At 43.5% G+C, this 26,177-nt stretch overlaps 1 protein-coding gene across 1 annotated transcript in view; it reads right to left on the bottom strand.

Annotated features, from left to right (window-relative positions):
• The window catches only part of MYO10 (myosin X), a 159,558-nt gene extending 137,515 nt beyond the window's left edge, over positions 1–22,043 (bottom strand). The window contains exon 1 of the mRNA XM_061346703.1: positions 21,806–22,043. Within this exon, the coding sequence (XP_061202687.1) occupies positions 21,806–21,826 (21 nt within the window). The 5' untranslated portion in view covers positions 21,827–22,043. The remainder of the gene's footprint in view (positions 1–21,805) is intronic.
• Positions 22,044–26,177: the final 4,134 nt, after the last annotated feature.

The raw sequence follows: 26,177 nt of genomic DNA, 5'->3' as shown, positions 1-26,177 counted from the left end.
TCTTCCTCCTTACCATTCATGTTTCAGGTCAGCACAGAAAAAGCTGATCCTGCCACTGAAGTCCTAAGTTGCAAGGCTCGTGTTTGCAACTTCCCACATTAATTTGTACACTGCAAACCACAATAATCACTGAGCAGCTCCAAATTGCCTGTCTGGAGATCACCTGATGAAAACACAACCAATTAAGCAAAACGTAATGGCACGCTTTATCATTAAAGGGCAGAGCACTGGCTTATTCCCATGCAGCCGAGGTAGAAAGGCTGGGAGGCACAGCTTATGCATACAGATTGTGCAGGGAATGCAAAGGCACATTGCTGAGCTCAGCCTGGCTCCTTTCACAGGACACACACAGTCAGGCATCCCGGCAGCAGTCCATGCAGGGGAAACATGAAGTCCAGAAAACACCCCCAAAGAACTTTGTAACTCAGAAGGAAGTTAGCATTTTTGATGACAAGTGATATCCAATGCCTTTTTCCTCTCCATCTTCCTGCAGTTCCCTGCCATGCATACACCAATGAAATGCATGTCTTAAAAATGAGATGGCAACAGTATTTTAATCACATCCTAGCAGCATATGAAAGCACTGACAACCCCTTAAGTAACAGGTATCATATTTCTACACAGAAAAGAGCAAATACATTTGCTAGAGAGTTATGGTGGGACCTTCAACCCAGAAGTAAGGACCTAAAGAAAAGAATAGTCAGGGTATACGTTTTTAAGTAGATATTCTCTATTTTGAGAAAGGGGGTGGAGGAACAGAGTCAAAAAGCAACCCTCAGTTAAGACTCCCTAGAAGACCTGCAAACAAGCCCACAGGTCTACATGGTGAGAGGGGGGAGGGAGAGGAAGAGAGCTTATTCCACTTTACCTTTATGCTAGAATTAATTTGCATCCATAGCAGTTGAAAAATATGATACTAACAGGATCCTTATAAATTAAATGCACCTGTATACAACCCCAAAGAAGTATCCTTTCATGTACTTTAAGTCCTCTTTTTGTTTATCCTACCTTAACTCCCACCCCATAGCCTGGGATGCCTGAGATGAAGCATCCTCTGAGACTTTGGTGGACACCTCTTGGGTCTGGAGCAGGCAGGAGGTCTGTCTGTCAGCTCTCCCCATCTCCTCCTCCTCCAGTGATTACCTCCTTCTCCTCTCCAGGTCATAAATTCAAGAAAGATTCCTGGCAAAATTTAACATTCTGCCATGAACTGAGATGTAAAATGCAGATTTTATCACTGCTGTATTTCAATATGAAAGGACCTCCCCACCCCATTGAAATATTAAGAGAATGTATCAAACTGTGAAGGGTAAAAACCTACAACCTATAAATAATTTATTTTTCAATTCAAAACTCATTCAGTTTGTAAACATCTCGCAAACAGGATCTAATCTACCAACCCTGAAACAAACACCAAAGTGTCAGTAAATATAGCTGCTCACATGTTACTTCTCAAACCTGTGATCAAATGCTTTTAGACAAAAATCAATTGCAACAGGCACCTGAAAACACCTAATTTGCTTCCCCAGCACAGGGGACAAGGAAAATGAGGTGGCAGTAGTGGAAATATAATGCCAGCCCAGACTCCCTCTCAGCTGCTCAACAGTACAAGCAGAAGGACTGTGGATCAGACCTAATCACTTTCCCAGAAGCTTTATGACCCCAAAGCAGCCTGCACCAGTGGCATTTTACACCACTGTAATACATACAAGAGGTGTAACATAGTAGAAAAGAGAGTTTGGGATCTATAGTAAAGGCACATTTAGCAACAAAGCTTTATTTCAGGTAAAGATAGAAAGCCATGAAGTAAAAGGCATTTCCTGCATGCATACTGAGCAGTTTTGCATTTTATCAGCTTTACACTTCTCTCAGAGCCAAGGTGATGCTTGGCAAAGCTTCCCACTGCAGAGCCCCATTGCTACTGATGAATACCAATGGTATGCAGCAGTTGCAAGGTAAAAAAGCAGCCTGAAACACTGCATTCATTATATTCCACCCCTCAAGGTCACAACCCTCCGAAAAGCAATCTCCTGCTTTTGCTTAGTCTGCTTCTCCCTGACCAGATACATTTTCTTCCAGTAACACTACTCTTACTGGCGTATCTGCTTTGATTTTCCTGCGCTTGTGCAACTACAAAATGAATCATCTACAGGGCAAGTCACCCGAGTCATTCTGGAAAGTAATTTTTTTTTTTTTTTTTTTTTTTTTTGTATATTACATACAATAAGCAGTTGACTCCTTTTCAGTTTGTTCACCACTGAGCTGCCAGAAAGGAGCACCTTTAGCAGAAAACCCAGAAATGGAGCATACCAGCAAGCTTTCTCTCCTCCTGTCATGGGTACTTTCATGGTATATGCTGTACTGAGCCCTGTAATTTCATCCTGTTTTCCATCTTGAATTTATAGACAAATACCCTAAGGCAGGTGATACAAAGCAACTCACAGGTTCCTTGGATGTATGACAACACACCTTTCCTCATTGCTTGTAGCATCTTTCCGAAGAAGCTTAAAATCTGCGATCCACCTTTCAACAAAGAGGTGTGGCACGTTTCCTCACTTGCAGGCACACCTTAGACGCATTCCCATTCTGTATCCTTGTTTTCATGACAGGGATGAACATTTCCTGCACAAGCACTGATATTTTTTAATACATGTTTACAAGAACTGGTAATAGTTAGAAGGAAAAATGACCACTTCAACTAAGTACTTTCGACGGGAGCAGAAAAAGCGGAAAAACACAGCAGTTGCTTCTGTATGGGTTTTTTGTTTGCTTGTTTTACTGTGATGCAGGTTGATAGAAGATTTAATCCGAAACTAAACAACAAAGCAATTAGAAGAGCTTAACCAAACAGAAGTGATTTAAAACATTAATACCTGACAAAGGGGGCATTTATCCCAGAGATAAACGAGGAGTACAAGGAAACGCATCTGGGGTGAGACTCTCGTCTACTTTACTATGTCCAGTCTGCAAAAGCATAATAAAACCAGGGTTGAACAGCTAAATGCATCTCAGCAGGAAAGGGACATTCTCAGCCAAGCTATTTTGACTATACATTGTAATCTCCCAGAGGTGCATCATTCACATATCAAGGGGGGAAACCCTTGCAACCAACCTCTTCCCATGAGGTGAGGGGATTAGCTCAAGCCAGAAGTGGAGTGTCTCTTCTCCAGGACCAGGTCTGAAGTCAGACTGCACTCTTTACTATCAGCATGACTTACTTGGGCTGAGAATCTAAAAATCAACATTTCTGGTCTAAATCCAGGGAGGAGATCCTGTTTCCTTCACACAAAGACCTGCCAGATGTGACCAGCAGCAGCATCTTCCCAGCCTGGAAGTGCCTACAAGTGCCAGCTGTGGACAGCTGTGCTTCCCCGGATTAGAAAAACTGATGTGTGACTAGAGAAAGACTTGGCAAGAACACAGCTGCTTGAGACAAGAGGTATTTAAAAGTGAGATCCAGCAGATTTTACAGCTGATGAAAGTAATGAAACAACAGCAGAGACCTAGGGATTACGCTGCTAGCACTAACACACCGCTTTCCAACTGCTGTTAGCAAGATGAGCAAGCACCTCTTTTTACTCCAGCCATCTTGTCTTCAATAAGTCATCATATTTCAAAACACACTAATCAATACCTTAGGCTACCCACAGATTGACATACACCTCTTATCAGGCAACAGACAGACAACATACATAGGCTGTGCAGCAATTTTAAGTTTCACAAAAGCATGCTTTTCTACAATAAGGAAAATCCTCCAGTAGGTTTACATATTCCTGCTCAGGATTCTCCCCCCCACACACACACACACACACACTGCCACCCCAAAAGGCATGCTGGAAGCTGCTACTCAACACGGTAGGCAGCACGCTTTCACGAGCAACCCTTATTGACTCCAAAGACCAGAGAGCCATGACTTGGCTCTCAACTACCTCTGAAAGTATGTCTACTCAGGTGCACAATCCTTTACATGGCAATTTATTTTACTCAGGAATGAATTCAGTCAACCAGCTCTTTTGACAACATCAGCCCAGTCAATTCCATAAACACCTACTTCCCACAGCATGGTACAGTTCCCCAGCCTGTGAAACCTGGGAGGACTTCACAGGCACTCCGTTGCAAGGATGTTGCTTTACATTAGTTAGAAAGAAGGTGGCTGCACAGTAAGTTCAAGTTAAATTATCAGGGTGCCTAAATTAAAATGCAAGTTTAGCACTGAAAATGAAGTATTACTAATTCTTCCTGCCCAGACAGGTGCTTTTTCTTAAATAATAAATAAAAATAACCCTGAAAACAGGAAGGGAAAAAAAAAAATAAAGGCAAGACAACAAACCCAAAGTGCATGGACTTCATAATATTCATAAGCCTGCACAAGCTCAGACTGGGAATTTTCCATGGCTGCTTAATATAGTGCTGTTAAAATATACTTCATCTTACTCACTCATAATCAGATTTTTATGGCACTGAAGAATCCAAGTCAAACACAAATATAAATGCAAAACCAAATATGTCTTCCTCTGCCTAAACACAGACAATATATTTTACTACTTTTTATACTAGTAAAAAAGTCACTCCTCATATTACCACACTGTGAATCAACAAAACAGCTATTTGTTGGGTTTGGGGGGTGGTTGGTTTGTTTGGTTTATTTTTTTAATAACTCTGAGGTAAAACAAAATGACCCAAACACTGCTGAAGAAACAACTTTCCCACAAATGCTGAAGCATGAAATTGAGCAAAGAGAAGCACTATTGGCAAATTACTGTAGAACAGAAGAGGATTCAGGAAAAGCCTCCTTAGTCAGGAAGGGGACGTTTGATTTCAACTGATGTGAACATGAAACATACCAAGAGTTGATGAATGCTTCTTCAGCTCAGACCTCCTTTGGGTAAAAAGGCTCCATCTTGGCCACCTGGAGGGATACCAACCCCTACTGAATTACCCTCAGAAGTGTCATTACAAAAGAAGTGAGTGTTTTCAGGCACATCACTAGTTATTCAGATGGCTTTGGCCATCTGTAATTTTACTCTTCAAAAAAATTAAACCACCAATGTGTTATGAATCTCAGAGCAGCAGAAAAATCTGACAGGCACCTCGCTCATTACAGCCAGAAAACTCCACTCAACAGTTCTGCTGAAGCTGGTGCCCCTACAGCACTCCTTAAGTCTGGAACAGTAGGAATTATGAAAAGCCACTTTACACTTTACTGCAAATAAATCTTGTAGTGGAAATGTGTTCCTCCTCTGCCAGCTCATTATTACCTTCTTCCAGTTTTAACTTGGCTGCTCAAAAAAAGACTTGGCCTTAATGGAAGCAATTTTCTTTTTGAAGTCATAACTTATCTCAGAATGGAACAATAACTTTCTGCTCACTGCACATACTACCTTTAACCCCCTCTGCAGCAATTAAAATACTTCATTCTGCAGGGAGCAACAGACATTTCCTCACCTGTAAGGAAATTAATTTTGAACCCTTGGAGCTCCACATCACTTTCATGTGTCCAGTGGAAATTGTTGCAAACCCTACGAACTGCCTGCTCCTTCACCAAGGAGGTCACCCAGAACTTGGCCCTTTGCTTAGCTCTGGTGGTAAAACTGTGTTTATTTACATCAGCACAAGGACCCAGGGAGGATAAAAGTCTTATGTAGTACACCTTTTCATCCTGGAAAAGGGAAAAAGATGTTGGCAATGGAAAATCCTGTAGTATTTTGCAACTAAAGAATGAAGGCAAAAGCTGACAGTTACTTGTTGAGGGCTGCAAGTTTTTGGCAGATGCAGTGATGCAGTTTAAATCATCTAAATCCCATGACAGCGTTCACATGACATCATCTTCCCTCTTGCTCATGGGCCAGCCTTCCTACAATTTCCCTGTTGTTTCAAGTGTCAACTTGTCTTTGTTTTGAAGAAGTGACTATAATTTCATCATAATTCTAGCTGCTCATACATACGATGAGCACAGCTAAACTCTGGCAGCACATTTATCACCCAACAGATCTTCTGAAGAGAGCGCCCTTACAACATTGTTTTGGTCACGTTTTCAGTTCCCTTTCATCTTCAGATAGCCACGAGCATGTTTGTTTATGCACAAATGTGACCGTCAGAACTTCTGTGTATATTTTCAGATATACACATGCTTTCACAATGTTTCCTTCTCCTAGAAGTTAAATCCCCACCTCATAGTCACATAAGCAAGATTCCATTTGTAGAGGACAGTTACAAAATCTAGGCTCACAGCTAGAAGTATATGGAGACACATGCTTCATTTTAGTCCCTCCAGATCATGTTAAGACTCTTCTCAAACACATCCAGCTTCCAGAGGTAACACACAACTTCAGCCAACTTGCAAGGAGTTTGTCATCTACCCCAATACGCTGTGCAAGTCTCTCCCTCAAATAAAATGGTATCCAGTCACTTTTTGTCAAAAAAGTGACATTTACAGAAATAAAATATGTGATTAATTTGATGGTCCTTCTGCTGCAAGAGAAGCTTCCAGCAGACATTTTTCACAGCAAGTTGATGCTTGAATATTTAGGAGTGGGCAGGGGCTGGTCATGAATCAAGCCGAGAGCACGCACATCTACACCCGCCCTTCCTGAGGTATCTGTGTGAATAACACAGACAGTGCTGCACCACAGGGGTTGAACATCACTCGCCCTGTAAAACTCAGTTACCACTTTACACAATAATGTATAACGTCATACGCAGCTTCTTCCTGCCCTTTTCAAAGAGAGAGCAATGGCCAATTTTTCTTTAAGTCTATTTTCTACACAGTGCCTACAACCTAGAGACTTTTTTACTTCCTAACAATAGCTCTCACGATACCATCTGGTGCCTAAAAGACACAGGCTGGAATGTAACTACCCCTATCCAGTCCTAAGGCAATTCAATTCCTTCAGCAAAGTCAGGAACTACAACACACCAATTCCATTACTCCTGATTTCATATGCTGCTCTGCTTCCTTTCTGCTAAATTAAAGGAAGCATCATTGAAGCTCAGCCTCTCCAGGCCAATATGGTAGCAATAGTGGCAGTCTTTCAAAGCCAGTGGTCTCTCAGGGAGAGCTTCCTTAAAAGCCAAAACGAAAAATCTCCTATAGAACTTCATAGTCAGTTCTGAACATCCCCACTGCAGAAGTCACCAGTGGTAAATGGTCATCTCTCAACACATGCCATGCACTCCAGTGAGATGGTTTGATAGCTTAATTAAAATAAAAATTAATTACAAATTTGAAAATCATTTCTAGCTTTCCAGGAACACATCTGCAATAAAAGCAGCTCTACAGTCAATGTACAAATCAGTGTAACAATCATCCAGGGGTTAAAAAACGGTGGCAAGTTAGACAAGTCATTAGTTAACAAAGGCACATCTGTGGAGAGCACAGAGAACCCATTGTGGCAGAGACTTCCTGCCCCATCCCTGACAGCATAGAGGTGGCTGCAGAGGCTGCACCAGCAACCCTGCATGAAAGGATGACACAGCATCATGCCTTACACAGGGCCATTTCACCCCTCAGTTACCCACCAGGGAGTTACAGCAGCAATGCAGAAAGGCACTTCAATAAGTGTAAGAGTAGATTTCCAGAAGCTATGCTTGAACCATGGTCACCACTACTTAAACGTAATTTGTATCAAGATCAGCACTTGTTACCTTCTGGATTTTAGTCATTTTGACAATTTCTCTTAAGCAGAGTTTAGGGGGTTTTCCCAAGTCCCAACACAGACAGTGTTCGGAGAGTCATACACTTGGGCTGGAAGAGACCTTTAAAGATTATCTAGTTCAACGCCCACTGCCATGGTCAGGGACATCTTTCCCTAGATGTTCATTAACTCTCTCATGGGAAGCTTGGATTGTGGCGTGTTAAGAAACCAAGCAACTTGTACCCAGATAGAAGCCAAAATCACGAGGTATTTATAATTCAGGTGGAACTGTGTCCTATATTCATCCTGGGATTACCAACATTGCTGCATCGAGATGTCCTTACTTATTTAAAGTAGAGCTAAATCTCCATGAAAATATTACACATCCTGATATTATGCAAGTCAAGGCATCAAATTTTAGAAACCCAAGCCTCAACACTTTCTCCCACTGCTTGTTTTGGGCTCATTATCTTTAGCCATGATCACATAGCTTAGTTATAAGGCACCAAAACCCTAGAACTCTCCTGTGCCTTTAAACCTACCCACCTGCACGCCTTTCCTCCCCCAAGGCCTTCCTGCTCCTGCCCAGCCAGAAGCCACTATCGCAACTGCTTGTTTGGAAATTGACAATGTCCGCTGATAAGAGAAACAAAGCTCACGGGTCAGGAACAGTCTGCTCACCTGCATTACCTGTGGCTCAGGAGAGACCTTTGTAACAGCCCTCTCAGCTGCTGAAGAGTTGCTTTGCAAAATGCGTGCAGGGAGCCAAAATAAGTAAGACTTTGGATAAACCCAGGAGCATTCCATCTTTATTATCACTTTCCAAAGAAGCCTGGGAAGCACAACACGTCCACAGAAGCACTTGGCATTAAAGAGGAAAGGGCACAACAAGTGCCAGTGCTTGACCAGTCAACACCAAGGTAGAAGAAATCTAGGTATGAAGATGAAAGCCATAGTACTGCACCAGTGAATCAAAGAGAGATTAACTATTATTCAGCTATTCATGCAAGCCCCCAAGTTCCTAACTTAATTAGGCTGAAACACAGCTAAGCTTGAAAGGCAGCTACTTCTTTAAACAAAGACTTTAAACCAAAAAGAAATGTAATTTATGGGATCAGCACTGTACATAGTACAAGAAACACAAAGACCCAGACTGCACAAGATGCCCCATTAGAAAAGGTTAATCCCAACACCTAAAGACTAGAAAAACCGGCATCCCCTCCAAAGTCACTCCCAAACACCATGGGGTCTCCAGGGCTCTTCCAGGGTACCCAGCAGACTCTCAGCATATCACTGGTTGTAAACCACGCTTTACTTTCTACAAGACCAGACCTACTGACCCACTAGGAACACATTAGCTACTGCCTACATGGTTTCCATATTGCTCAAAGGATTAAAGATACTGGTTTAGAACAAAATTCAGTGGTTTATCACAACCACAAACATACCAACAAATAGAGCTGCTGCCTTGCAGGGAACAACTTATTAGAAGTTAAATTATTCATAAATTCATGTATATTTCAGACTGCAGCCAAACCTGTCTTGCCATTTATGAGGGCATACTTAAAGACCTTTCTTTGAGCAGAAAGCAGCATCAAGTTCAGCTATTTTTAGAGCTAGCTAAAAAATGGCAGGGCATGACATACCTTACTTTTTACCACACAGTAAAGATGAAAAACTTGAACAATCTCTTTCTTTTACCCACCTGAGAGCATAAATGAGTAACTCTTTATTTATAGCCACTAATGGTTACCACTTCTGAATTTATTTTTTCTCCTCAACAAACCACCTTTCCAGCAGGGAATTTAAGCTTTTAGCTATTTCAGATATTTTTGTTGGTTTTGCTCAGTATGGCTTTTGAGCTGTCAACAAACTTCCCAGGTCATTGAAAATAAACAAACGGCAAATAGCTTTGCTGTTTCAGTCAACCCCAACTACAAAAGTCAGAAAGAGGGAGAAGATATACAAACCAAATGCCTTGGTTTTTGTGTTGTTTTTTAAATAATCATGAAGCAACTCATCGCCATATGTTTCCACCTATGTAGGCATTTCCCCAGCTGTGCCAAATCATTTAATTAAATTTAAGTGGAAAAAAACATGTGCAATCCACAAGAACATTAGATAACATCAGCATTAGCATGGAACAACAGTTTTAGTATAAAAAGATGGCGCAAATTTCATATTTAAATTTGTACCATTAAAGAGTACAAGGTACAGTTTTCCCCCTACCTGCTTCCTCTTCATTGGTACACAGAGAAACAACAGTGCACAGCATTGCAGCTGAAGTACAATAAAAAATCAGCAAGCTAAATAAATATACACACCCGCAAAAGAAGCAGCAGCTTACACGGCCATACTTTTGAGCTTCCTGACATAGTCTTTTCTTTCTAAATGCACATACAAGGAGCATCTTAGCTTCCAGGTGGTCTCAGACCCTTCCACGAGCAAAGATGTAGAGTGGACTTCTTAATGATCCCAAGCTACCAGCTACCTCTGCAGCCTTAGAGGTAAAGCACTGACCATGCAACAGATCTCTTGAAACGTCTCCCTCTTCTAACAGTTACCAAGATCGGATGAAAATACAGATGTCTGCTGAACAGCAACTGGTAGCACCACAACTGGTCTCCTGGAGAGAAAGAGCCACTACAATACTTTGGTACAGCATCTGGAACAAAATTACTGGGAAAAGATGATCACATGACAACAGAGAGAAGGAATTTCAGTGCAAGTAAAACTAAAAAAGGCAATTTTTACTGCAATAATATTGCCACCAATGGAGCACTACTAACAGATGCCACAAAGCCCTATTTTTAAGGCATATATTACTGCAGCTTTCTCAAGAATAACCCCAGGTTTTCCCAATACGACTGTGTAAAACTATCCAGAAGCACGTCATTGCTCAGTACCGCCAAAAAAGATATTCAGAAAGGCAACCCTAAAAACCAAGACTTCCTAAAATGTTGGCATTTGCAATACCAGAGGCCAACCAGAAAAAAAAACACATTTGAAACCTACAGCTAGGAAAACTCCAGCTGGCCTCGGGACAGCACAGAAGGTTATTCTGCAACTGTGACAGGAATTGCAAAGCCAAAAAAAAGGAGCTTAATTTATGCATTTTAAAGCAGTAGCTATCAGATATTGTTGTCCCATCCAACAAGGAATGTTGAGATGGGACATTGAGATGTCTTCAACATGGCTTTGAGAAGCCATCCTGCTACAGCATATGCTCCTGCTTGGTGCCTGATGCTCCTTTCCTTCACTTCCCAGAGGGGTGCCTTAGGCAATCCCCACAGCAGCGTCACCCACAATCTGTTGCTGCAGGTGTCCACACCTTTGCTGCCTTGAGCAGTTCTTGCCCCTTCAATTTAACCCACTGATTAATATGCTCTTTCCTCTTGTTTCCTAATGAGAGATGACTCCCCTCTACATACAGAGCACGAGCCATACCCCTGTGCGCTGAGATAGCCACAGCACATGCCACCTCCGATGACTTCCAGCAGAAAAAAAAAGCCAAAAAAATCCCAGAAAACCAGCAAAGCTTTCGTGGGCTCTCTGACCACATAAAAAGCCTATGCACTTCTCAAATTGGGCATCTGCAAGCAATATAAAGGATTGTTTCTGTAAGCTACACCCAAGTTCAAGAAATCAAAATCAGGATTACAGCCTGTATTTGCCCAACTCCAGAAGCACCTGGATGACAGTAAATGCTGAATCACTATCCAAAGGAAGAGGATCCCACAACTTGATGTGTTCTCTTTGCGTTCAGTAAGGACCGATGAGAACAAGCTCCACAAAGGACCACTGGATGAGCACAAGAAAATACACAGATCTGGGTACCACTTCCTGTCCTCCACTAGCTACTGATGGCATCTCCACCTTAACTGCATGGTACAAAGGTTTCCTCTTGACAAAGGTGTAACTATACAGTAAAAGTTTACTACAACTATTGCATTACATTGCAATTAAGTTTATTAATGGGCTTCTGTACAAAAAAGCCAGGAAGTTTACTACTGCACCAGGGCTGTAGTCATTTAAAGTACTGAATTGCCAAAGCAAATGATGGCAGAAATGGTGCGACAGAAACAGAAATTGGAAACAGAGTCTCTCAAAACCAATGCAAAACAGAGGACCACCATTTTGCTGCAAGTGCTGTGTAACTTCATCAAAATCCCACCTACCACCTGTTAAAAGGTTCTCAGATTTGGCACACAAAATATCAGAAATACAATTACAAGAAGAGGTGGGGGGAAACCAAGCTGCTGCTACACAAATTATATTTTATAGCTCAGATTTGCTCCATTTGTTAATTCCTTGAAATAGCTTATCAAGTATCAGACAGCAGAATCCAACTCTGGGAGTCTTAGGAACAAAGAGCTCACTTCATCAGACACTCCTCCTGGTACATGATCTGAAAAGCAGCAGGAAATGCCATGCTTTAGCCCTGCTGTAAACGCTGCTCTCATTTTCTTTTAGGGAATATACGAACTGATCGCACACACCAAACAAACCTATCCATCGTACCCATCACCAGAAAGCTGTAATGAGGAGATAAACCCTAATCACAAAGCCACGGTCTGTATTTAATAAGAGAATGAGATCCAGGAAGACAACAAACTAAGCAAGATGTCTGACCTGCAGAATAGGCACCTATTCCTTGTCCTGATGTGAACTCCAGCATCCTGCCAACTTGGCTCTTTTCTGAAGCAAACAAAAATATACCCAAGATACACAATTGTATCTGGTTTGTATCTATTTTTACCCACTAAAATGGTCAAATAGAAGTGAACTCCACTCTTCTGTAAACCAGATGGGTACGTTAGACAAAAGGATTTGACTTTTCCTCAAGATAAACAACTTTGTAAGAAAAACAAACCTATTATCTTAACAAATATATTTCACTTCATCTGAGTAAACATTTTAACAGCACACTAAACAACAGCAACTAAAATGGGACCAAATAATCCATTTCCGATGATGCTATAAACATCAATACTTTTTCAAAACAAGGAATAAACTTCTCTTATCTCCTGGCCCCAAAACTAGGACCAGCTTGGCTGAATGCAGAGGGGAGGCATGAGAATCTTTCCAGAGAAATCCTGTATTTCTGTTAGCAAGGTTGGGAAAAGGAGAATAGACATATACAATGCACAACATCAAAACCATACAAGGTTTTGCAGCAACACCACTTTCACAGTCTAGAATGGTTGAAAGTTTGCAAGGAAAAGAAGAGGGCCTAGGGGATTGGGGTACTAACTTTGGTGACAACTTTCAGAAATACTCTGCTTTGTAATTGCATCTGGAGTTAATGACAGCTAGCACTCATCAAACATTTGAGCCCCAGGTCCCTACCTAAGGTTACACTACAAGCACCAAAATCAATCCTGACCATGATGGCAGGGTTGGCCAGATGAGTGCTGTTCTACTGACATTATCATGTACAGAAGTTAAGAACCTAAAAAGCAAACCAAAAAATCCTCAGTACTTTTAATGACTACCGCAGTATTGAGGCAGACATGCCATGATAAAAAGCCCTTGGGAAAACTTGTTCAGAGTGGGAACATAGTTTTGCCCCAGGGGAAAAAGCAACAACCATTTTCCTCTGCTAAGTTATCCTTATAGCATCTCCCTTAAGGGCATTCTCCAAAATAAAACAGACTTGTATTAACACACTCTTGTATTACTGATCTACAATAAAGGATTATGAATAGCTTCCCAAGAATATATAGGAAAAGGCAACACCAACACATCAAAGTGTACTTAAGCCTTTTATTTCCTGAGTCGTCCAACTCAGCCAGTCATCCTATGCATGCAATCAGCCAGGATCACATGTGAAGGCACAGCTCAGCTCCTGAAGCCTGCGGCTGAGCTCCCCTCTCTCCCTCATTCAGAACAAAACAAAACAAAACCCCAAATAATTTCACAGAAAGATTTAACTTGTCTAAGAGATGGGTTAAAGAGGACATTGACTTCTTCAATATTCACCTTTGCTTAACATTCTTTCAAAAATCTCTAGTGAGACTCACCACAAGATGAAGATAACATACGTACAAAGAAAAGAAAGTCTGATACCATAAACCAGGCAAAATGTCCCACTGAAGCAATTAAAGCATTTGCTAAAACGTATCAGCATACACATACAAACATACAGGAAGCCTATTCAATTCCGAAGTCTGGCAGGCCATTGGATGATACAGGAGATTGATGATGTCTATCCTCCAGGACATTTTTCTTCAGCATGCCATTAATCCTAGACGGTGTAAAAGGTATCATACTGACTCCCACATTTAAGCTCTGCTCCAACAAGCTTATATTTATCCACTGGAGGCAGAGCCATTGAGACAAACAAGAAATCCAGCTTAAGATGTACTGAACCTGAATTTTCAGTGCAAGTTCAGAAACCCATACAAGTGACCAGTACCTTTCACTTTCAAAGACTTCCTTCCATACACAAGGGGAAACTGCACAGTTTTCCTCAAAACCAAAAATGGCTCCTTTTTCCCCCAGAGGTACTGACTGGGGGAGCTCATTCTTCATGAAAAATAACTAAGCACAATCGCTAACTTTTAAATAACAATTTAAAAAATTGTAATGAAAAATTACAATATCTCATATGAAAACTGTGTTAAACCCCTCTATGGAAGGGTTTACACAAAATGGAAATGTTAACTTTGGTCAGTAACCACCAGACACACCCCAGTTTCTGCCATGCTTCAAATCTGAACCAAAATGGGGTCTGTTCCTAGTAGGCTATTCAAGAAGGAAAAACATATATTATCAAGTTTTATCAACATCACTCACATTTGCGATTTCAACAAAGAAAAATAGTAGACATAGAAAAGAACCCTATAAACTTTCTACCAAATAAGAAGACTTTTCTAGGTTCGACTGAAAAACAGTCACTTAGCCACAAAGGAAATAAGCACCTAAATAGAGAGCAAGTTATTTACATTTATCAGTAAAACAAGCACAGGTGTGACAAGTTTACAGCTGAAACAACTCAGCAGCCTTCTCCACTCAGTTATCCGTTTATAGTGGGGAAGTTACTTCCTCAGTCATGATGTCCATGGAATGACACCCTGCAGAGAAGCCACCAGATACCCTCTGACACAGCTTTGCAGTGCCTGTCCAGCTGAAGACAACAAGAACAAGCATAAACATTATTTGGACATACCCAAGATGACAGTCTTGATTACTGGTTTTGCAGAAATGAGTCTAAAGTAGGCAGTACATTCTCCCCCACTGTGCTCCTACTTCTTACGGGTACATTTGGAAACAGTAGTAATCACTCATTCCTTCTGTCCTTTCACAGTATACCTTTCCAATATAATGCTTATTTTCCATGTAACAAAGTAGCAATTTCTTCATCAGCATGGATATAGCTTACTTCACAAGACAGGTGTGGAGGACAGTTAGTATCATTTCCCATTCTACATCCAAACTTTGAAAAGTCCTGTCTTTAAAATAATGGAGTGTTTGAGTTTAAGCTTGGACTTCTAACCAAAAGGATAAGCCACTTAACCTTTCTTAATCAGGGGGTTGTCGAAAACAAAGTTGCATTACAGTAAATATCACCAAAGGATAATGCCAAAATTTTTATAGAACAACTTGGAAAATTGTAAATAAGTAAAAATAATAATTAAAAAATTGAAAATTTATTGTACATCTCATTAATGGTTAAAAGTGTCACATAATGACAAATTATGTGACAGGAAGATCAAAAGAAATGAGAACACCTAAGCCATGACTCTCATACAAGCCTGAAGTCATAATCAATCTATCAAGTTTTGAGGTCAACTCCCAAAACATGTAAAGTAGCCACAATTAGTGACTTAAGGATGAGAATTCTTCCTTCCCCCCCTCCCCAAGCAAAAGTCTTAATTCACAGTGACTTTTTTCTCTCCTGCCCTTCTACCAGGGCTCCACGCTAAACTGGCTCCTGGCTCTGACCACAGCTGGAGACTGTGATTCACTAAGGAAAAATACCAGCCCTGCAGCCAAAAAGGATGGTGAGATCAAACTACCCAGAGGACAACATTTCCCTCCAGACCTGCACCAGGCACACAGTCACCATGCCAGGTGTGCAAGGGATGGAGATGCTGCTCCTGTCCCTCACAGGAGACTGCAGCACCTTCCACTGGGGCCACATCCACCAAAGCGACATGAAAAGACATTTCTCTCACTAGAAATCTTTTTCTATTTTTTTTTAAGTTCTATCAATAGGCACTCCCCATATTAAAAAAAAAAAAAAATCCCTCCCCCCCCAAAAAAGAGGCAGGTTATTCACTTGCTAGGGGTTAGGTCTGGATTTGCTCTGTGCAAACACATTGGCACTGCATAAATACACATACACAAACAGCCAAGGACCTACCAATTTTCTTTCAGCTATTTTCTAAAGTCTAATATGACTATTTTGGTTTTCCCAAGCTGAAACCTAAGATTCAGTTAAAAACATCATAACAGAAGCCAAACATGGTACAACCAAGATAATCAATGGCATAACTTTTGATAAGCGGCCCCAAACTTTTCTTTTCACAGTTTGAGGCACCAGGGGCAACAAGCGCACTGAAAGGTTACAGGGTTCTCAGGCTACTCATGGGACCAAGCACACTAAATTCCCCATGTGATACAGAAAAGTCCAGCTTCCCTCTCTCCTGCAAAGTAGTCATCTTCTGCCTCCACAGAATCATGGAAAAAACTGTGAAGCATTTATGATACAAGCCCATCCTGGCTGGCTTCAAAAATAAGTTGGGACTGGCCATGCTTTCAAACAAGATTCCCTTTTACCAGGCAGCATGCTGTACGATAGCTCCAAAACAAAAAAAGAGCCAAAGAGGTTCACAGCCTTCAGCATCACCCACACAGAGGGCTCACCAAATGAAAATACATATAAAGATGAAAATCTGGTTGGAGCAAAATAGCTTACTCAAAGTGCTGACACAAACATGTAATTAGGGAAAAGACCAACAAAAAAGGAACATTTCAGTGAGGTGTCACCAGAAGGTAAAGAAACACTGAGGCTCAGAAGCAGCCAAGATTTCTGTAACGGTAAGGATTTCACAGCTCTCCTTTGGTTGGAGTCTGACTGAGAATATTTAAAAAGCCACAAGCAGACCCTGTACAATGTAGAGCCTCTACAGCCAATTCCAATAGTTACGTGTTTTGCAGCTTTAAGAGAATTCTTGTGTCATTTTACAATATTGATGGTGCCAGCAGGGCTGCTAGGCACCAGCCCAGTGACGATGACTCTGCTTCAGTCACACAAATGTACCTTATAAAAGGCACATGTGAAGTATGTGTAATAGGCAGTTACGATGACATGCTACTGATGAACTGAATGTGATTTCCTGACTTACGAAATAAACCTGCAAAAACATCTTTCTGACTCAGTAAGGCAGACCTGGGACCCTCCGAAACATTCCCTAGTCAAAATATAATGCTCTCTAATGAACCAAAAAATAACAGCTGACAAAACCATCAGCTTTTTAAGAAAACTAAGTATGAGAAGGAGTCACAGCTCAGAAACTTCAGAAAACGCAGCCAACATCAACGCAGCCAGAAGAGGCACTGCTCCTGCTTGGCACAGCTTTGGCATTCAGAAGCCCTCCAGAAACATAAACTTTATGCCATCACCAGCGGGATGATAGTTTTACCCCACCAGTCTCATGCAACTTGGCCAAGCCAAACAGCTGACACCAACATCGCAAGCTGGGACATCAGATCCATGCTTGCACCTATCAGTAAGACATTTCTAAACCAAAAATGGAGACTTCCAAGATCGTGTATATTGATGCAGAAATTTGTTAGCATCACCGGATTTTCACTTTCAGAGCAGAAACTTGGCAGTGCCAAGGTCACTTGGTTGCAGGCGATGGTGAACCATCTCCTGCATGGCAGGAGCGTTGCCAGCAGTCCTGCAGCGATCTTCCAAATGCCACAGCACAGCAGCACCACAGAACAGTCTGCTGCTAGCTGCATATCCAAAATAAGAGCTTCCAGGTTCAGCAGATACCTCCTCAGACAGGTCCCTGAAGCAAAGTTCAAAGCCTCAGAATTAATTTTTGTCCCATCTCCTTCCCACAGAGGGAGGTTGAACGCTTGCTCCTTCAGGACTCATGCTGGGAGCTCTGCCTCAAAACAGGGTACCCAAGCAAATATGTGCAACATTGGAAAGCAGAAGTGAAGGAAACCGTTTTGAACTTGGAGGTACCAGCAGTACTGCTAAAAATAAAAGCATGCTGGACAGAGTATCTGCTGTGTCTCCAAGGAGGCTACCCACAGCTCCAATAAACCTCTGCAATTTTAGAGAAAATTGCATAGAGGACCTCTATGATAATGATGATTTTATAACCCTCTCCTTCAACATCATCTACCCAGACGTTCTATATGGAAGGCAGGAGACAGAACTGTCCTCAGCCTTCTCTTCCAGTTATGGAAATTATTAGGGGAAAGGGAAATCCTTTGTCTTTAGAGCTTGGCAGCAGCTAACCACCATCAACCCCTACAGCCACCACTGTGCTCACTGTGCTGCAAACTCCCCAGGAGCTGAGCGCTGCTCAGAGAGCACTGTTCAGACAAGATGACCTTCAAAAGTGCCTCCCAACCCCGACCACTCTCTTATGGCAGCTAGGACAGCAACTGTCACACTTCTCCTGCGACAAGGACAGTGACCACGTTCAGTGCAACACACTGTATATCTTGGGCAAAGTGACTCCCTGCACAACAGGAGGAAGATGAACTTCTACATCCACTTCCCCAGCTGGCCCAGTAAGCACTGCTTGGGAACTTTGGATGCTGAAGAAGCAGTTTGAGCTTCCCTCTCCTGCCTTCTTTGTGCAAAATTTCCTGTGTTCCTTCTCATCTTGAAATGACTCTCCTCCTTCCCTTATGGCATACAGAGATGCCTTTTAACAGGGATGCAGTCTCACTGGAAAAAAGCCTGACCTCAGCTACCACAAAAGGCTGCTCCCTTGCAAGCACCCTAGCTGCTGGTAAAACATATGGGAACGACTTTTTTTTTTCAGGCTGTTTTGAGCAACACAGCCAAACAGCTCTGTTGCATATACCCATACTTTTAATTCTGAGTATGGATCCCTGGGATTTTTACAGGTTTAAACACCTTATATATTAAAGCATGACTATGTAAATGTACTGAAGAAGTTACAATTCTACCACTGACCTTCCTTCCTTCAAACACCAAAAGGTAACACAAATCAATCAACAGCCTGAATTAGTTTTTAAACTCTTGGAAAACACTTCTCCTCTGTATTTAGAATGCAACTGTACAATTACTTTAATAACTTCCAGCAATAAAAGCATTCGGGGGGAGTGCAGGGCTGATTCTTCCAGCCTAATTCTTTACTCAGATCCTTTCTTTTTTTGGCTGATTTAGAAAACTGGGACATAGATGGAAATCAAGGATTCTCTGGAGACAGGCACTTGTAACCCTATAAGAATAAAAGCTAAGAATATGAAAAATAGTAAGAAAGGGAAACTGGGCAGCAAGACGGAGAAATCGTAATGCTGTTAAGTGACGGACAACAGCAGCATTAGCTGACCAGCAGGATCCTAGTGTTATCCCATACCTCACCTAACGCAGCAAGTCCTAACAGGAGCACCTCTGTGACTGCACTCTGGCAGCGTGCAAGCCAGCTGCCTCATTTTGTTCCAGTGGGTATCACCCTACAGTGAGAGCGGGCCACAATCAGCATCCAGTTATGGAAAAGTTTGGGAGAAATAGTAATACAGGGGTTTTCTTTCTAATACCTTTCAGTTGTACACTATTTTTCTGCAACAGCCAGATTGAAGACACTCCTGCCTCCAGTGCAGCAAGTTCTTGGTAATGCTGAGGAGCAACCTATACCTTTCTCACCCACCAGCCTTCCTCCCAAAACATGATAGAATGGTTTGTGTTGGAAGATACCCTAACCATCTTCTAATTTCAACTCCCTTGCCATAGGCAGTGACACTTCCCACTAGACCAGGTTGCTCGAAGCCCCATCTAACCTGGCCTTCAACACTGCAAGGGATGGAGCATCCACTGCTCCCTTGGGCAGCCTGTTCCAGTGTCTCAATACCCTCACTGTAAAGAATTTCTTCCTTACACCTCATTTGTATCAACAGTCACATCACTGACGAAAGCAAAGCAGACCAGGCTTTTTACCTGTGCCTTGCATCCAACTTCATCTGTCCTCCACACACTACAACTTACTTTAACAAGAACAGTAATTCTCTCAGATAAGTCAGCAAATATTTTTGTACAGAGCAGCTGCAGGATGTCTGCCTCGCACAAATTAAATTATCCAGCTAGTGGCTCAATCCTGTGCCTTCAACAGACATTTTTTTGTGGTAGCTGGGCCAGGCCAAGTGCATTTCTGCAATTGTGCCTCATGCTCCCTATATGCCATTTATGTATGTTTCAATGTGAGGAAGGGAAAATGTTTATACTTACGGGTGGGACTTTGGATACAGATTAAAGTCAAGGTGCTATATTTACTGATCTTTTCAAGTAATATCAACATGTTGAAAGGGAGTAAGAGTTCTTAAGAAAGATCAAAGTCTGCATCCAGCAACCACAAATTAACATAAATACATGCAGAAATACTAACAGAGACCAGCAAAATTTACCTGCCTTTTCCCTGGGGCAAGTAATTTTGGCTAATAGAGGAGTCAAAACCATTAAAACTCTTCTTCACCTTTATGTAGGGCACGCTACACTACTTTGTGTCAGAGTGAATGACTCTTCAGATTAATTTTGCAAAGCTAGGCTAATACAACCATATTGCTCATGGCTTGCATGCTTTTGAAAGGCAAGGGCTACATCCTCTCCGAGGCAGGAGGGGGGAAGGATAAAAAAAGAAAACAATATTACTACTTAAGTCAGACTTTTTCAAAGCTAATCCTGCATTTCTTCCTTCTTATTGCACTTGACAGAACTTTTGTTGCCTGACAAATGAAAAGCTAACAAGCAGTAAGGTGTATGACCTTCTTTTATTTGACTAATTACTATTCCAGTAAACAGATCACCTATTTTTCTTGTGGGACCATCAACAGAAGCACCGAGAACACGACGGAAGTTATTTCATGAGGGCAAAGGACGGGTTCACAGCTTAATCACAGCCTTGTAAAGCAGATGTCTGACCTGCATTTACAACCCTGACAGTGCAACCGCTTCTGCGAGAGCTGCGATTAAAGCAGTCGTGCAGTCAGTCACCAAGAAGTCGCAACCCAGATACAATGCAAGCTTTGCCAGCAGTCTGCAAGTACAACACACACACAGAAGCCGCTGTGTTAACACCAGACACCTTATGTCCGTAACGCTGGGCCCATACCAGTTGGGCTGAACTATTTGATAAAATATCACTGTATAAAATTTAGCTAACTTAGACCAGAATAGGAGCCAAGTTTTGACTTTCAGCGTATACCCTAAGTAGCACAGAGTCTTTGATTCGGTTTGCACACCCAACACGAGGTTGTCAAGATCCACGAGATAATGGTAAAGTTCAAACTGCTTTCAAGACTTAAACTTTACTGCTTTGGATTTTGTATCGGAAAACTTGGTCTATACTTTAACAACATACATTTAAGAAACAGACCTTAAAAAAGTACGTCTACTCCCACCATTTGGAGCCTCCCTTGCTCATGCGAGGCAGGAAAAGTAACCTCGCCAGGTTTCATGCAGGGAAAACCTCGGGGACTGAGCCCCCCCCTCCTCCCGCCGATACCGGTTTTTAGGGGCAGCGCGGGCAAAGGGGCATGGACCGCGGCAGCGCCGGTGCCGGAGCCCGCGGCAGCCCGCTCCCCAAGGGGACCAACTGCAGCGGGGGGTGCCGCCGGGGGGCGCGGAGCTGCGCTCTAATAAGCCCCAATTAGCGCCGAGCGCCTTCCCGACAGAAAGCCGGCGGCATCGAGTTCCACCCCCGGTAACGGCCCGAAAGGCTGGTACTTCGGCGGCGGGCGCCTTCCCTCCCTCTCTTGCTCACGAAGTGCTGATACCCGAGGGTCTGCTCTTGCAGACCCCCTAGAAGCCGAGGCGCTCGCTCGGGGGAGCACACGGCACTCTTCGGGAGCCCCTTGCCGATCTGCTGCCGGCTCCTGCCCCACAAAGTGACTCCACAAAGCTGAAGGAGAAGGAAGGAGGAGAGGAAAGGAAGACCCCACGGGCCCGCGCTCACCTCCGCCAAGAAGTTGTCCATGGTGGCCCCTCGGCCCGCCCGAGGGTGCGCAGCGCCGGGCCCCAACCGTGCACCATGTGCCGCTGCCTCCCGGCCCGGCTCGGCTCGGCTCGGCTCGGCCCCACCGAGCCGCCTCAGCCACCGCGCCGCTCCATCGCGCCCCAGCGTCGGCACCGACCCGCAGCCTTTGTCCGCACGCTCCCTCAGAGCCGGTCCCGGCAGCGCATAGCCGGGGGAGGGGGAGAGAAGAAGGAATAGGAGGAGAAAGAAGAAAGCTCCCGCCGCCGCACGCTCCTGCTCGGGGCCGCCCCGTCCCGTCCTGGCGGGGCAGGGGCAGAGGCGGAGTCGGGGCTGCGCTCTCCTTGCGCCGCGCTCAGCCGCGCCCCCGCCCCGCCCCGGCTGGGCAGCGGGAAGCGCCCCCGGGCCCCACGGACCCCTTGCGCGCCCCGTCCCGTGCCGCCGCTACCCCTCGGTGCGGCGTCCGCGGGGTCCCTGAGGCTCGTTTCGGTCCGGCCGCTGCTGCTGCTCGGGGCACGGGAACACGCGTCCCAGAGCGAGTGGAACGATAGCGGGGTGTCACGGGAGCGGGGCGCACGGCCGGCCGCCGGTGTGAGGGTGTGCTGCGCTCCCGTGTTTTGTAACAGAAAGCCATGCAAAGCACCGCCACCCGGCCAAAGTTCCTGACGAAGTTACGTGTCGTTAAAGAACATATACCTGCAGGCTCCCGTGACATACAGCAAGCTCTTGTTTAAGTTTGTGGCAAATTTGCGTACGGGCTCTTGTCCTGCGTTCCTTCACTAAATACATACTGCAACAGCCATTGTTGCACGAGGGAAGAGTACAGACTAAAATAGCCTTCGGGCTTCATTCAGTCGCTTATTCTATAGGTTTCCCAGTCCTTCACATTTCTGTGGAGCAGGTATAAATCGTTCCTTTTTTGGAAACACTTCTTGTTCATCGTTTTGCACTCACCCTACATTAAGCAGGAGCACAAGGAACACAGCAAAGGAGAATCAAATTTTGTAGCCACAGGCCTAGTTCATTCACATTACAGAAAGAAATGCACAAAAAACTAGCCATAAGGAAAGTGAATGCAGAATTCAGTCGTCTGGTCACAGGCAGAATCCTAACATTGCTTTGGGAGCTTGAGTGTGTAAGTGGTGATAAGGGAGAGCAGCCCTTCACATCAGAAATAATCACGAGCTTGCAACTCTCATTTCTTTAAAGTGTCACGAGAGCAGTGTGTATAGCATGACAAGCACAGCTAGAAAAGCTAGTTTAAGAATACATACACTACACAAGAAAAACATTCTTCTTTCACCTTGGTGTCCACAAAAACCCCAAACAACTGAACAAGAGGAGAGCAGGTAGAAGAGTTTTGGCATGGAGACAGGCGATGTCCACAACGGCTCCTTGCAGCAAAAGCAGGAATACTTCCCACCTTGCTGCAGCTCAGCACAGCCCCTGGGTAGCATCCCTGATTGCAGTTTGCCAGGCCCACCCAGGAGACATCCCGCAGCCTCCTGGGGACTGCTGGGTGGGGGGGAATCGCTTCTCTTCCCAGTCCCCCCTAGTCTTTACACCCAGGTATACTGGTTGAGCCTTCGTATGATTGCTTTGAAACTCAGGTCTTACAAAGAATTATAGACCTATAGAATGGTTTGGGTTGGAAAGGACCTTAGAGCTCATCCAGTTCCAGCCCTCCTGCCATGGGCAGGGACACCTTCCACTAGACCGTGTTGTTCAACTTGCACCTGAAATTGCCTGTCTACACAGTACTAACTCAGTGCCGTTAGCCTACACAGTTATTCCACCATAGACTATGCAGTATAAATCCCGATGTAGAAGCTCTGTAACTGTATTCCAAGCTACCATGCTTCCAAACTTACTCCAGGGGAGCATCCTTTTGTTTCCACCATCACAGTGCCAGAAAGCTTCATCACTCAGACAAAGCTCTAATCTGGGGAGGGCTGAGTTAGATCAGAGGTTTTTATTAAGTTATTTTGACTTATGATTGAGTACTTTCTTTGACACTGTATTATTGGAACGTAACGTGCATGTCTGGCTATTGCATTGCACGTACTTGGGTCTATGAAGCACAATATCATAGGAATTCATGAAAACTTTGAATCCATTTTCCAATAAAAGCAGCCTGTGTATTTTTAAATGAGAATTTCAGCAAATTACAAGAAACCGTTACCAATAGAATAGGACCAGATTTATGCAGCCTAAAAATACATTGCAGAAAGAGTGAGTATTCTCTAGTGGCACGGATATATTGCAAAAGACTATAAAACTCTGAAGACTTTTTGTAGAATTTTGAACAACTGCAAAGATGCTTGAGGAGGAGGGTTCTAGGAAGAGGGTTTAGGGGAGCAGAGAGGAAGGGAAGAGCAGTTTGTACAGTCACTCCAACAAGCTTCTCCCTTTGCTCCTTTGTCTTTTTGTGGCAGTCCTGCTGGCAGTTTGCAAGCACTAGCATCTGTATTTCATAGGACAGGGGTTTTGAAACACAGCGTTTCCTTTTCCCGTTCTGAAAATGACCCCGAACTAGTCTTTACTCATTTTATGCAATTGTTTTGGAATTTGGAAAACCCCACAGTTACACTGTATGAAGCTCCATACATCTACGAACATCTGGGGACTTGGCCAGTTCTCCACAGCTCCAATTTTCTTTTAATTGGTAGAAATTCTTTCACTTATTGTATGCCTAAGGTAAATTACTTCCTTTTGAAGCTGCTCATATGCGTGCCGGATCAGTTTTCAGTCCGAGTGAGGACCAGAAGACTCATCTCCACCTCCCCAGTGGGACCGTAGAGGTCTCCCCACGTTGTGCAGGTGGTTGGTAGCAAGGCAGCTGGCCAGAGAGCCCCTTTCCCTCAGCCTCTCTCTTGCCCTGTGTGGTACAGCTTTGGCATTTGATAGGTTGGCTTTACTCTCAGCTGGTCTGTTTTAATATTCCTCACTTAAATTCACTACATTACATGGGCCAGCTCACATCTTCACCCGGCTTATTGAAACCTTTCTCCCCTCTACCAGTAGCTGCTGAAGTCTATATTCAACCACGATGTCTGACAAAAGACAGACATCTTTTCCGTTCTTAGCTCCAAAGTAATCTTAGTAGTTGCAACTTTTCTAAGTTCCTGGACTTCCAAAACAGATTTTAACCACTCCTGTCTCTATCAAGAAATGGAAACGTCCAATAGCATATAGCTCTCTCCATTTCTGCTCTGGAGGCAGAACCAGCTTTGTGACTGAAGCCTAGCTGTCTATAAATCGTATGTTTCACCTGAGCTGTGTTGTGTTTCTCCATAGGGAATTTTGACAGACCAAATGTGCAGGACTTTTTAAAAAAGATTTATTGTGCCTGCGTTTATTGCAAAGTTCATTGACATGATTGCATCCCAATGAACTATTAACTCATTCAGTACCCAAGCATGCTTGGTTTAGATGTCCATTTTTCAAAGTAACTTTGCTGCCTGTTCTCGTCTACCAAAACTGTCAGGGCACTGTGGAACTGCTGACTCACCGGGGCTGGGAGCATCATGGGCTTCCACCATGGGTGATAGTAGGGGTGGGCAGCTAGGGCTCGTCCCACCACCCCAGCTGGGGGGCACCGGGGCATAGGCAGATGGGGGCACTGCTGGGGGGAGTGGGCAGGGACAGTCAGGGCTGGTGATGCCCTTGGGGCCATGACAGTAACCATGTTTGAAACCAAACAGGTTGTGCTGTTGCATGTTCCTGTCTTTACCATGTCTTACTGCCCACGGTGACGGTTTCTGTGCATTTCACAAATCCTGCTCTCTTCAGTAAGCAAGCACTCATTTCATTGCACCAACCTTCGTTTAAAAAAAAAAAAAAGGCAGTTTTCTTTTCCCTACTGACTGCACTAGAGTAGGTTATCTGCCCTACCCCACAGCACTGCTACCCCTTCGTCAGACATGTGGATTGTATTCAGACAGAGTTAAATTGTGTATTCAGTTAATTCAATCTTATTAATTAAAAGGAACCTAAGTTAAAGTTTTCTTCTCAGCAAAATGAGGCAATATGTTGCTTTGCTCACATCTCAAGGCCTCATTTCATCCACTACTACCTCTAAAGTTTGCTCTTGGATTTTTCCCCTTGGGGTCTTAGTCCATGGCATACTTTGTTTTCAGAGTGGTTTTGTACATGGTCTGCATTTCTGGTAAGAGTTCCTGTTTCTTTAAACCAAGTCCAAAAAAGTTTAACCGCCACTTGTGTTTATTCTTCAGGACTGATACTGCACTTGTGAGCTCCAGTTAGGTTTCAGCTAATTAACTTTTAGTAGACCAGATATTCAGCATTGACTTTGTACCACAGAATCTCAGAGTTCAAGGCATTACTTGAGAAG

The sequence above is a fragment of the Neopsephotus bourkii genome, unplaced genomic scaffold, assembly GCF_033783945.1.
Source record: "Neopsephotus bourkii isolate Nb327-2 ecotype Australia unplaced genomic scaffold, CSIRO-AGI_Nbou_v1 NB_272, whole genome shotgun sequence".
Taxonomy (NCBI): Eukaryota; Metazoa; Chordata; class Aves; order Psittaciformes; family Psittacidae; genus Neopsephotus; species Neopsephotus bourkii.
Note: the sequence above shows the minus strand (reverse complement) of the source record. Positions and strands in the feature narration are given on the sequence as shown.